This window comes from Miscanthus floridulus, chromosome 10, assembly GCF_019320115.1.
Source record: "Miscanthus floridulus cultivar M001 chromosome 10, ASM1932011v1, whole genome shotgun sequence".
In the NCBI taxonomy this organism is placed as follows: Eukaryota; Viridiplantae; Streptophyta; class Magnoliopsida; order Poales; family Poaceae; genus Miscanthus; species Miscanthus floridulus.
The window spans coordinates 11,104,912-11,117,906 of record NC_089589.1 but is presented as its reverse complement, the minus strand read 5'-3'; the positions used below and the strand labels follow the sequence as shown (position 1 = coordinate 11,117,906).

General features: G+C 40.1%; 1 protein-coding gene and 1 pseudogene across 6 annotated transcripts; one reads left to right on the top strand and one right to left on the bottom strand.

Moving 5' to 3' along the window:
- On the top strand, positions 1 to 9,666 carry LOC136486238 (protein ZINC INDUCED FACILITATOR-LIKE 1-like). 6 transcript variants are annotated; one of them, XM_066483113.1, is made up of 17 exons: positions 12 to 393; positions 1,053 to 1,093; positions 1,473 to 1,533; positions 1,634 to 1,736; positions 1,861 to 1,963; positions 2,047 to 2,100; positions 2,180 to 2,242; positions 2,341 to 2,390; positions 2,477 to 2,552; positions 3,727 to 3,927; positions 5,148 to 5,235; positions 5,559 to 5,644; positions 5,720 to 5,827; positions 6,891 to 6,935; positions 7,025 to 7,113; positions 8,584 to 8,627; positions 9,504 to 9,666. In XM_066483113.1, the coding sequence occupies exons 1-17, from the start codon at positions 225 to 227 to the stop codon at positions 9,662 to 9,664; spliced, it is 1,542 nt and encodes a 513-aa protein (XP_066339210.1). In that variant the 5' UTR covers positions 12 to 224; the 3' UTR covers positions 9,665 to 9,666. The 6 variants fall into 6 exon arrangements, with proteins under 6 accessions (XP_066339211.1, XP_066339213.1, XP_066339214.1 ...); XM_066483115.1 differs by lacking the exon at positions 9,504 to 9,666 and adding an exon at positions 8,746 to 9,148 and having other exon boundaries at positions 38 to 393; XM_066483114.1 differs by lacking the exon at positions 6,891 to 6,935 and having other exon boundaries at positions 1 to 393.
- Positions 9,667 to 9,823: 157 nt separating this feature from the next.
- Positions 9,824 to 12,737, bottom strand: LOC136486239 (uncharacterized; annotated as a pseudogene).
- Between the last annotated feature and the right edge of the window lie 258 nt (positions 12,738 to 12,995).

Genomic DNA, 12,995 nt, shown 5'->3' with positions numbered 1-12,995 from the left:
TTGTGGCTTAAACAGGCCCCGAATCTCTCCCACGTCAGTCTGATGGGGCTCTCAGCAAAGTGCAAGATTCGACTTTTGGAGTTTCCCCTCCAGATGCCTGGAGCGCGCACACACACACATCCACGACGTCACTAGCTTTGCCTATATAACTCATCGCTGCCCAGTAGCAGCTAGCAGGGACCTCCAGGACAAAGGTAGGTGAGAGAGAAATTAAACAAGACAAGATGGCCGGCGGTGAGGTTGAGGGCGGGGCAGCGGCGCCGTTTTTGGAGACGAAGCCCCAGGTGTACTTCGACGGGTGCCCCGGTTGCGTCATGGACCGGAGGAAGGCAGAGAACCCGGGGATCCCGTACAGGCTCTTCTTACATGTCTGGATCATCATCTTCGTCTCTTGTATGTACAAACAAACACATGGATTGCATGCAAATTCTCTCTTCCTGTCTGTCTAGTCTCTATGGATTATATATATACACACACTCTCCCGTCCCAAAGGGTAAATTAATACACACACTTTCCTGTTGCCTGTTTTTGGTTTCCTGCCATTTGAAGGCTGATTAAGCTGAACAACTTGTTTTATATGTATATAAAAAAAGAACGAACAGCAGCCGGAAAAAGAAAATCAGCCAATCAGTTGGGTAACGTGTTTTAACGAGTGGCATGTGAATCTGTTCTTATCTCTTAACATTTGTCCTGAAATTTCTATAAAAGAAATCCTTAGTTATATTTTGGATTAAGAGTATCTATTTCTTCCGCCTGAAGCTTTTTATCAGTTTGGCTGTGTACCATATATAGGCTATCAGGAACCACGTAGGATTTTCATAGGTAAACAATTCAGCGCAAAAATTAGGCGACATTGACAAATAGTGTATGGGACGCATTGGTACAAACGAACGAACAAATGCACTTAATACATGTTATGATATTCAAGAATTTCATATTTTTATCCTTTGTTTGTTGTATTGTTCTTATTTCTTCTATGCATATATGTGTATTTTTTCACTATTGTATAGTGCTGGTTTCTAACTCTTCTATGTCCTTTTCTCTGATTTTAGGTTTACCAGTATCATTTTTGTATCCCTTCATATATTTCATGGTATGGCAATCTAATTCCACAAGACTTGGGTGTTGTCATATGTTGCATTTAGTATTAGATTTTAGTTGCTTCAGATTCTAGACATTGCATGCCATGCATAAATATATTGCACAGTTGTGATGTTTATGAAGTTATGGTATTTGATCAACCATGTGTAAAAATCTTGCCATATGCCTAATAGACTTGACACTCAACACAAAAAGTAGAAATCTTTGGACCATATACACATACAATTTATGTTTCTTGTGCACACATGTGGCAAGCACTACGCACTCATGTGGCCTTATCCACCTTTTGTAGTAGCCTTCAGGCCATTATCTCTCAATCCTTCTTAGTTGTATGAGACTAACATATTGTGTGATTTCTGTTTCACCAATAGGTAAGAGATTTGCACACTACCACAAGAGAAGAAGATATTGGATTTTATGCCGGATTTGTGGGTAAACGATTCCAGACACTATAATATTATTAGGTCTAAAGTCTGTATCTACCTATAACTATATAACATGTATATGAATATAAAACTTTATATTTATGTAGGTGCATCATACATGCTTGGTCGAGCTTTGACTTCCACTGCTTGGGGAATGGTAGCTGACCGTATTGGGAGGAAGCTAGTTATCATTCTTGGAATTTTCTCTGTGTTAGTATTTCTTTTTCTATTTGCATATGATCAAAATTAAGCTATTTATTAGCTAGGACATGTATTTCAACTCCCTCTATTTGCTCTATCTTTGATTATTGGTGCCCTTCTATTTTTATTTCAGGGTTGTGTTTAACACTTTGTTCGGACTAAGTGTGCACTATTGGATGGCTCTTGTAACACGATTTCTTCTTGGTTCTTTAAATGGTTTCCTAGGCCCAATAAGAGTATGATAACTGAATGATTTAAATATATGTGGATGTATTGGAGCATGTAATGTTAGTAACATGGATTTTTTTACTTTATATAGGCATATGTTGTTGAAGTTTGTCGAGTCGAGCATCAAGCTATTGGATTATCACTCGTAAAATTTCACGATATAGCAACATGTTTTCACTATTTGCAACCATGCATGTTGTGACATCTTCTTTCTGTATCATTAGGTTAGTACAGCATGGGCAATAGCTCTTATCATTGGGCCAGCTATCGGTGGATATCTTGCACAGGTACCAGAAAGGTTTTATCATTCATAGAATTTTGTATCATTTATTTATTCATATATCACTCCATTCATTACACTTTATTCTCTACTCTCATTTCATAGCCAGCAGAAAAATATCCTAATTTGTTTGATGCCAACTCATTATTTGGGAGGTATTGTTTGTTACAAGCACATAATTCATAGTCACCATAGTTTCAATGGTTTTTCCACTTACTAATTGTGGCTATGTTTTTGGCAGGTTCCCATATTTGTTACCTTGTTTATGTGTGTCAATCTTTTGCTTTATTGTTCTCATAAGCTGCATATGGCTCCCGGTATGTAAATTAAGTAAATTGTTGTTACTATATTGGACACTATATTAAGTTATATTTGTTTTTGTGCTTTCATTTCATAGCATTTTATTACCGCTTGAAATCTCATGAAAATATCAAAGCGTCGTAATAGGAACATTGCAACTAAGTATTCTTCCTTGTGTCAATGCATTAACATTCCATTACGGTCCTACAATAATATCTAAATGTTGTAATAGGAATGTTGCAACTGAGCTTTACAAAACATTGGCTGATCATCTGCTTACCTTCTCGAGCCAACTCCTACAAAGAATACAGGCTCAACTGTAATCTCATGAGGTGTCGGGAAGAGAAATCCTCTTGACTATGGGACATCCATTAGAATAAGAGTTGAAGGATAGGATCTACCAGGGAAATTTGGTCTTTTATGCAGGAAAACACATTGATTTTGTTCCACCATAGTTAGTCAATCCAACATGTACCATTATCTAAAAATGTTAAATTTTTAGCCATATTTTATCCTCGGTGTAACACCCCAGCCTGTTAAAAGCATGTAGTAGTTGTGAAGTTGGACCATGTGGCACATGATGAGTTATAGTTGGTGGGTCTAGTACCACCATGAAAGTTTAGGAGGGTGAGGGCCAGCTTATATATAATCCTTGTTGTTCCAAACGTAGGACCTCTTGGTTAACCCTTTTACACGAATTGAAGCGAGGACGAAAGTGTAAGTGAGGTGCTACGTGTATGCAGGCTTGTTCCACGTTCGGAGCTGGGCCATATAAGCAGATTTTTTTTGGTGACTTCTATATAAGCGGATTTTGAACGTGGGGTGTTACAGTCAGGGTGCTTGATCTAAACAACTAACTTGAGTTTAGTTATTTTACTTATGTTTGATCATTGTAGGATTGTAAAAGGCTATTACAGTTCATAATTTCATACACTACATATTCGTTCTGAGTGACAAAATTGTTTCTAAATTATCATGTTAGTATGCATTTCCACTATCTATTGTCAAACAAACATTTGTCTATATACTTCTTCCTTAGTTATGTCAACATTTGTTATAATATTATTGTTGAATGCACAAGCATAGTTTGCCACACCAGTTTATGTTGTCTTTAGATCCTATCAACCTATGCAGTAATATTACCCACTAGCTTGATTTTTATTGTCAAATACATGTTTCATAACATTTCAGGAGACATTACACAAACACAAACGAGATGACAAGGAAGAACAAGAAGCTAGATATTCCAATGTTCGATTGATTGGTTTTGAAGAATCTTTTGAGCAAGATAGTAGCTCAACTAAAGGGGAAAACTTATTTAAGAATTGGCCACTGATGTCATCTATTATCCATTATTGTATCATCTCCTTTGATGATTCAGCATATTCAGAGGTATTTTCAAATAATTTGTTTATTTTTTGCACCGTGATTACAATATTAGTCAATAATTGTATTCAAGGTGCAACCAAAAGAATTACTAGAATATATATATATATATATATATATATATATCAATATCAGAGAGAGAGAGAGAGAGAGAGAGAGAGAGAGAGATTGTTGGAGCATATGATCTAGCCTTCACATGTTATCAAACTAAGTACTAAGTGAAAGTATTATTTGATTTACACAATATCCATCCAAAATTGTATATAAATACAAAAGTATGTAGAATAACCTTTGGCTTCCTAAGGATCGGCTTACGTAGCACTTAAAAATTCATGATTTCTATCTTTTTTGTAACTTATATGCTCAAAATATATTAGCAAAAATGCAAAATGAAAATAAGAAATTTAATCATTGGAAAGTTGGTTGAAAATATTTTAAAAATTATATTTAATAATCCACAGTACCACTTTGCAAAATTGTGTTTCAAATACATATAGACATTGATAAGTTTGTCCTTTTATAGATTGTATATATCAGAGAACTTTATAATATTATAAATGCATTATCTAGAGATACTTGTCATTTAGTTGCACCTCCTACAATCACAGAGACAATGAGATTGAGTTAAAGAAGACCACATGTTTCGTACGTGGAAAATGAGAGACTATATGATAAGCAACACAAATAAATCATATATATCTAATTATAGTTGTGAGTTTAACTGTAATCATACATTCAGCTAAAACATCTTTAAGCCCCATAGGTAATACTTATATTTATCTTTTATCTCATTTATTAGTACATTATATAGTAATGTTTTAGGAAAAAAGAATTTCATCGTATACAGAATAAAATGACAATAATAATAATAATAATAACTTAGCCTTACACACAAAATGTCACTTCTCTTTTATAGATGATAAAATAGGATATCATGTTTATGCACCAAGGTTCTAAGTCGCCTCAAATTCATCAACATATAAGTGTTAATGAAAATGTTGTATGTTCAATTCTTTTACATTACTACTACTGATTAATATTGAGAATACTGCCAAATAATGCAATATGTCCACAAGGAAATAATGCTTATGCATTGTTGTCTCTATTTTTTCTTAGTACCTTTTCTAGTTATTTGAATTTTGACAAATGAAACAACATTTTTATCTTTTATGTAGAGTAGTTAGTCCAAAATTCACTGATGGTATTTCAAACAATCTATTTGACAGATATTTCCTCTGTGGGCTGAAAGTGACAAAAAGTTCGGTGGGCTAAGTTTTTCAACTAATGATGTTGGTCAAGTACTCGTAGTTACAGGTACAAAATTTAGGGTCCACCGTACCAAATGATTAATGATGCGTCTATTCTCATATTCAGTGGACAAGATATAAAGTAGGATTAGGGTCCATTGCTCTAAAAGTTCATCACAACAAACATGTTGTAGTGCTAAGTTTGATAAAACACTTAGTATGACCCTTTAGTCTTGACTTGTTGGATTTAACTCATTTAAACCTTCCTTTTATAATAATTTTCTTTATTTGCATGCTAATGCCCTTGTGAAAACTAATTTTAAACTCTAATCATTTCTGTATGGAAATTACTATGTATTTTGAATAATGATTTCACTTGCTTTCATATAGGTGCTAGTATCCTTTTGTATCAGACATTTATTTATCCTCAAATTATAAAAGTTCATGGACCAATTAATGCTTCACGAATTGCTGCTGTGAGTACAAGTTACTAGTATATTTCAATGTTCATTTAGACACATAAGAAATCATAAATGTGATCAGTTTTGCAGATTTTGTCTATGGTGCTTCTTTTTACTTACCCACCTATGACATATTTATCAAGGCCTTGGTTATCTATATTAGTAAATATTTCATCATCCTTGAAAGGCATTTTTATTGTGAGTACACTCAATACCTCTGGTTTTAATTCCATATGTGTCATGTTTGAAACATTGAATGGTATTTCATTACACACGTGTGTGGGTGTGTGCTCTTTACATTTGCATCAAACACTAGATTCTAACTGGATTTAAACTATTGACTTGCTTTTACTTGTTCATTTTATTGAATAAGAATAATATTGTATAATCATGTTTCATACCTATGAACTTACCATTTTATTCAAAAGAAATGCATTGTCTGATTGTGTAACACCCAACATCCAAAATATGCTTATATGGCCCAGCTCCGCATGTGAAACAGGCCTGCACATGCGTGTAGCACCTCTCTTACGCTTTCGTCCCTGCTTCGTGTAAAAGGGTTAACCCAGAGGTGCTACGTTTGGAACGACAAGGATTATAAGCTATCTCTCACCCTCCTAAACTTCCAAGGTGGTACTAAACCCACCAACTACTACTCCTCATGTGCCACATAGGCCACATGGATCGACCAACAACACACAGTCTTCTAATAGAATGGGTGTTACATTCTCCCCTTAAGGGTTGACGCCATCGGCAGCTCACCACATATGCAGCAGATGCCCAGAGAACCACCTAGATACACCCCTCCATGGGCACATGCAACAAGGGTTGATGCTCTGAATACCATTTATAACACCCTCGTCCAAAATCTGCTTATATGACCCAGCTCTACACATGGAATAGACCTGCACACGCGTAGCACCCTCTCTTACGCTTTCATCTTCACTTTGTGCAGACCTATTCCACGTGTGGAGCTAGGCCACATAAGTAGATTTTGGATGTAGGGTGTTACATATTAACAATGTTTTGATATGCTAAACACTATCCATGACAAAACACAATTATGTTTTTGGCAAAATAAGAACATAATATGTTTCCTTGAAATAATAATAGAGGGGACTATGTTCACCAATTCCATTTCTCATTGTATCAGTATATTTGATGCTATGCCTACTATTTCATATCTTGGTTGCAACCAAAAAATTCACTACATGTTTTGGTCAACATAATATCAACATTTCTCTTGTTGCATACATTGTAGGTTACCGTCTACACGAGCTCTTTCATTCTTCAAAATAATGTTGTGGTATGTGCATGCACATGCGATTCTAGAAAAGAGACCAATTCTATTACTTTTCCTATGTAACTTTATAGCATTTGCTTATAAACTAACAGTCTCAAGATCAAAGAGCAACTGCAAATGGCCTATCAACAACTTTGACATCCTTTTCCAATGCAATTTCCCCGGCAGGAGCTGGTATTGTGTAAGTAGTTGCTAGCATTTTGTACAAATAATGCTAAATTTCTATTTGGAGGCTTACAGGTAGTTTTTTGTTTCACACGCGTATTTTTTTAGTAATATATAGTATTCCATAACTCGAGGTACAATTAAGTACAAAATCACAGTTTGAGTTCCATAGGATTTAATAGGAGTATTATGTGTATATCTATGTTGTAAAATCTTGTGTTAATTTAGTTCAACTTATAGGAGTAGGTGAGTAGCTAGCGCCATACATGTATCCTGTGTAAATTTTTTCATGCAATACAGTGCCCTAAATTTAGTTAATATGAGAACCACCTCTGACTCCACCAACCATGGTTCAAGTACAATAAACACAATGTGCTAGTGCTTCTGGTGTGTTGACCAAAATTGGCACAGGCTGCGTTTTGCATATCACCTAGGCTGGTTTTGGTAAGTCTGAGCAGGAGTTGTAGATTCATGCAAAATTTGATACGTAAATGATCTCTAATGGGGCAAGACCTCTCCACCATATAACTATGAAGGGTCACGACGGATCGAGGGTATTCAATCGAACAAAAAAACAACAAATAAATCTGTTACTTTTTTATCTCTCAAACCCTAGATTCTTCAACCTCCAAATTTGTTCTTCTTCTTTAGTCTTCACAATGTTTGAGGGCATTCTAGATGGGCTACTAACTCTAGAACAATTGTAAGTGTGTGCCTCCCCGACATGGATCCCTCCTGTGAGGGGCTTGTAGGTTTTTCATGATGTTCCTGCGAATACGGGCTTGGCTAGAATTAGAAACTTATTAGGCAAGATTTTACTATGTTCATCATGAGAGGTTGTGCAATCTGTGCATGCTAGAACTTCAGTGTTTGGCCTAGATTTGTGCCAACATGGTCCTTCTATATGGTTGTAATCATCTATGTGTGCGAGTGTGGTGTGCATATGTGGTTGTGTATGTGTCTGCGCTCATCACTCTTATAGTCATCACAAAATAAAAAATATTTTACTATGGCATGAATATGCATGCATTTGACAAATGGTCACTTTATCTCTAAGATCGACAATTTGAATTGGCAAATGTTTGTAATTTTATGAGAAGATCATATGTACACAAGGGATGCACTTGTTAATGGCATTACTTGGTAAATATATGTTGGAATTCATTAATCGAATATTGTTTTAAATTTAAATTGATCCCTCCCCCTAAGGAATAGATCTGCATCTACTTACCTTGGAAGTAAAGATGCCCAACTAGATTGTCCATTGAAGCATAAATATAGATATTGAATGCATGGAGATTTATATGGTTATTTAGTAATGATAAGTCTAGAGGGGTTTGATACCTATTTTCATTGTTTTCTCTAGACTTATTCCTTTCCCTAGTAGAAATGCAATTATGAATATACAAATTCCAAGGGTATATTCTTCTCATATAGTGGAAGTCAAAACGTGTATAGTTGATGCCATGGCAATATGTTCATGTAGGTTTTCGTGGGCACAAAGAAGGCAAGATGCTTTCTTCTTTCCAGGTAACTAGATGTAGCTTTTGTATCGTATCTAGTCTTGAGCTATTTTAGTGCATTTATTACTTAACATAACACCTTTCGTCGCAAAAAAAAAAAAAAAAAAAAAAAAAAAAACATGCAGGTGACCAGATGGTGTTTTTCCTTCTGGGAGTTGTAGTGCTTACTGAATTCATTTGGACATTCGAGCCCTTTTTAGCCACGCCAGAGCAAATGTCTTGACATTAAAAATAATATTATGCCTTATTGTCAAGAAGTTGTGTGTCACCAGAGCAACTATCGGGTGTCCAATTAAGAGCTAAAATAGTACTCAAGCCTAGCAATTTCTTGCCACAGTTGTAATGTATGATTTGGTGCATCCAGTTGTAATGTATGAGATTGATGGAGAGGACATTCAAAGGGCCAAAAAAGGCAAAGTAATAATAGAGTATGACATGTATATGTTCTAGTGGATTTTTTGGGACAAAAATGTAAACATAGTAATTTGCTGATGGTGTATGTCTATAAATAACGATATCATTTATTCAGTGCTAGTTCATCAAAACTTTTCAAAATTACTAGATTATGTAGTTAAGTAGTGCAAGTTCATTATTGCAACTTCAATCATGGAAAACCAAAGGCCCTAAGCTCCCATACTTGCATAGTTTGGATATGGTTTTGGTCGATTTGTAAAAAGAAATGTTTTCGGGCTTCAAGGGTGGCAAGACTGATCAACTGCACTTCATTATGAGCAGACAGAATTCATCCTAAAATAAACCTCCGCTTTCACTCGTATTCCTCTTTGTGAAATCTCTACAGATGGTATTGCTCTCATTTACAAGAGAAATTCCTTTTTTTTGTCAACGTATGGCACGCCAATGTCTATTATCCCAATGACTGCAGGAATGGAGGGTAGGTCACTAGGCCTACAAGGTGCTCCCAAGCCAATAGAAAGACCTTGTGCTCCTGGTATGGCCTTCTGTCATGGAAAACCAGAAGGCTATAACGCCACTTTCTGTAATAGAAGTGATGCACCTTCCCTAAACTTCATGATGAAGCTGTAACACAAGCCCTTCAACGATTGACATGTGGCTGTATATTAGATTATTAGGAGCCTGGTGTCCTGGGAACATATTCAGACATATGCTCCTGCTGTTGTAGGTCACCGTAGATTCCACGAATGCCTGATATCTGTTAGCCAGTTACACCTGTGATTGCGTAAGTTATTCCACTGTACACAGAGTAAAACCTTCTTTTGGACTATCTAGCACAGAAGATAACCGTTTCTCTGCAATAATCACATTGGACAATGTTTTTTTGAAGGCGTTTATAGCATCCTCTGGATGCCCTTTTGCTATAGATGCCTACAATTTCCATTAGTGGATGATTAGTAAATAAGCAGCCACAAGAAAAAAATTGGATAGACTGTATCCATTCTCTATGCTTGAAATATACTTTAAGAACTAGATTACTGTGTGTGTGAAGTTGATGTTACTAACCAAGTGTGTTTCATCAAGTTTGAAAAGCCAGAATCTCCATTTCTTAGACACTTCTCCATCAATGCAAATAGAAATGTTTGTCCACTCTTCATGGCGGAATTCCAGTGGATTCAACCCAAATCCAATGCCAGCACCTATGGCTTTAACAAATGCTTCTTTGAGACACCAATACCTATGAACAGAGTAATGCACATACTGAATTCGAAGTAATACTGCACGTTATCATTAACATTGACATGATTTTCACACAATTAAGTTAATAATCTCATCTGAAAATCAGAATGGCATCATGCTTAGCACTGAAAGTACAGGTATGCATTTTTGTAAACAGAGAACTACTGTTCTAAAGATGAAAAAGGTTCCTGATGTAGTTCAGATAACTGAACGAGGAGCTGTGCAAGAGGTACACTTTATTGGCAAAACTGCAAATCCAAATTTGAAGCCATGGGTAGCTCAACTGATTTGCAACATGAAGAATATTTCAGCTAGTTATGAAGAATAGAAATAGTACGGTGCCTTGTCATGATAGATACTGTATAGATGATTTCCAGGATCCGCAGATAGATGTTTTAGCTCCCAACATATACGACGCAATATACCGTGACTGAACTGCCAGGATCCACAGAAAGATGTTTTAGGCTTTTAGCTCCCAACATATACGACGCTAATATACCGTGACTGAACTGCTGATTCTGTTAATGCATGTCATCTACCACGAAATCCCTGGACAAAACATTGTACCTGTAGAACACTGTCAGCGCGTCTCTGGGAGCGCCAGCACGAAGGATTCAGTTCCACTCATGGTCGGTAAGGTACGACGAGAAGTTGCTGACGAACTCGGCAGCGGTTTCTCCATGGGGCTCGGAAACAGAAACGTTGTCCAGGCCAACAAGGCAAAGCGGCTCGGATGCAATGCCAACGTAGTCCCCCCTGGTGCGAGGTGCTGAAGTTGAAGTTCGGGAAGTCTGAACAATTATTCTGCTGCAAGATGAATCAATCCAGTAGTAGGTCACTGGCAGGATGCAACTGACCAGACCAGACAGAAACCTGCAGGGGTGATGACGATTGTTTGCATATATGATGGAATTAAGGAGAATTTGACAGACAGTGCATACTAGATACGGTTTCCCCTCGGTTGTGCGGCGTATGTTGATCTGGTGAAACGGGATGCGGAGGAGGTGGTGCACGAGCGAGTACTGCAGCAGACGACTGACGAGCGCCCGCTTCCTGTCGTCCTCTTTCACGAACCTGCAAAGAAACGAGCTCAATTCGATGTCAAGCTAACTGCACCGTGTGCAAATTGGTGGCGCGAGCAACAGTGAAGTTGTGAAGCTCCGATCACCAGTGGAGGCGCACGTGAAGGTGAAGCAGAGACGGAGGGGGAGGAGATGAGGACGGGCAGATTATGGGGGCAGCAGCAGGAGGTACGGTACCTGGAGATGGCGGGGCGCTCGTGCGGCGGTAGGAGGGCGGCTGCAGCGTCGAACTGGGCGGGGGAGGGGCGCCAGCGGCTGATGTTGACGAGCCACCGCCGCACCCCGCTCTCCTCCTCCGTCATCCCCCGCCCCCAAGACCGCGGGAGAGGAAGAGTCGTGAAGCGAGGAGCCGAGGAGGCGGGGGAACCGATGGAGTCAACGACGGCGAAGGCAACCGCCTGCTGCTAGATCGGTCGCCTCCAGGAGGACCTCCTGCCGGCTTCGCCCGCCCGGACCGCGCCGCCGCGATCTCGCCGGCCTTCCGCGTCGCGGCCGACGCTGACGCCGTCAGCTGGTCCAGCTCCCTGCCGCGCGACCTGACCCCGCCCGCCGACGGTGAGCTCCCCGACGACCCACAATCCAAGAAGGCGCTCTTCAGCCCCCGCTTCGCCGGAGTCCGTCGCCGGAAGGACGAATGTCACGACTCCATGCGCGAGCCGAGGATGCCTGGTGAGACCTTGGGAGTAAATAGGACGGGGAGGGGCAAAACGGACTTTTTGCCTTTGTTGCCATGGTAAACTGTTTTGTGTCACGGGGAGGGGCAGGAATGGCACCTCTGTCAGGGTGACAGCTTCACGAACGCTAGCCAAGTTCAAGGCTTCTCTCACTCAACCTTCGTCATGTTTAAGCCACGTGAATGGTTTAAGGTTTAATTTGAATGCACCATTGAATAGATAGCTCAATTTGCGTGGAAAACAAGATATGCCAAAGTCGACTAAAAAAAACGGAAATGCTTATTACTGCGTGCGCTGTGCGCAGGATCTAGTGGCGCGGCGCACGCACTGGCCTTGCCCGTCCGATGCGCGCTCACATCCACCTACGCACGCCCTCTTCTTCCTCGCCGCGGCCAGGTGGTCGGAGAGCATCAGAGATGCTAGAGTGCCGGAGCTTGCGCCGCCGAGGCCGCAACACCACTGGAGTTGGAGAAGAAGAAGCAGAAGAAGTAGCGTGGGTTCCGGCGAGCCACGCTGCTTCTTCTTCTCCAACTCCGGTGGGTATAGAATAGGACGACCGGGGAAGGCAGGTAGGCCAGGCGGTGGGGAAGGTCGACGGGCGGTTTAGGAGAGCTGGCGGCGGCAACGGTGGCCAGGCCAGGGAGGGGCGAGGCGCCATGGCTGGACTTCGACGGAGCTCGTCGAAGTTTGCCATGGCCACATGCGGGAGGGGAGGAGGGGGAGGGGCAGGGAAGAAGGAGGTCGCCGCCGGCGGTAGGGTCTCGCCGGAGCTCCACGGCTGCGGCCATGGGCACGGAGCTCCGGCGAGACCCTACCGCCGGCGGCGGGGCGGTGGGAGGTGCCGGAGGCGGGGGCGAGGGCAAGGACAAGGCCGGTGAGCCAGATCTAGAGGCGCGGGGGAGAAGGAGGTGGGGGCAGGGACTGGGGAGGAGGCGGGGGTGGGGAGGATGCAAGGAAGAAGACGAT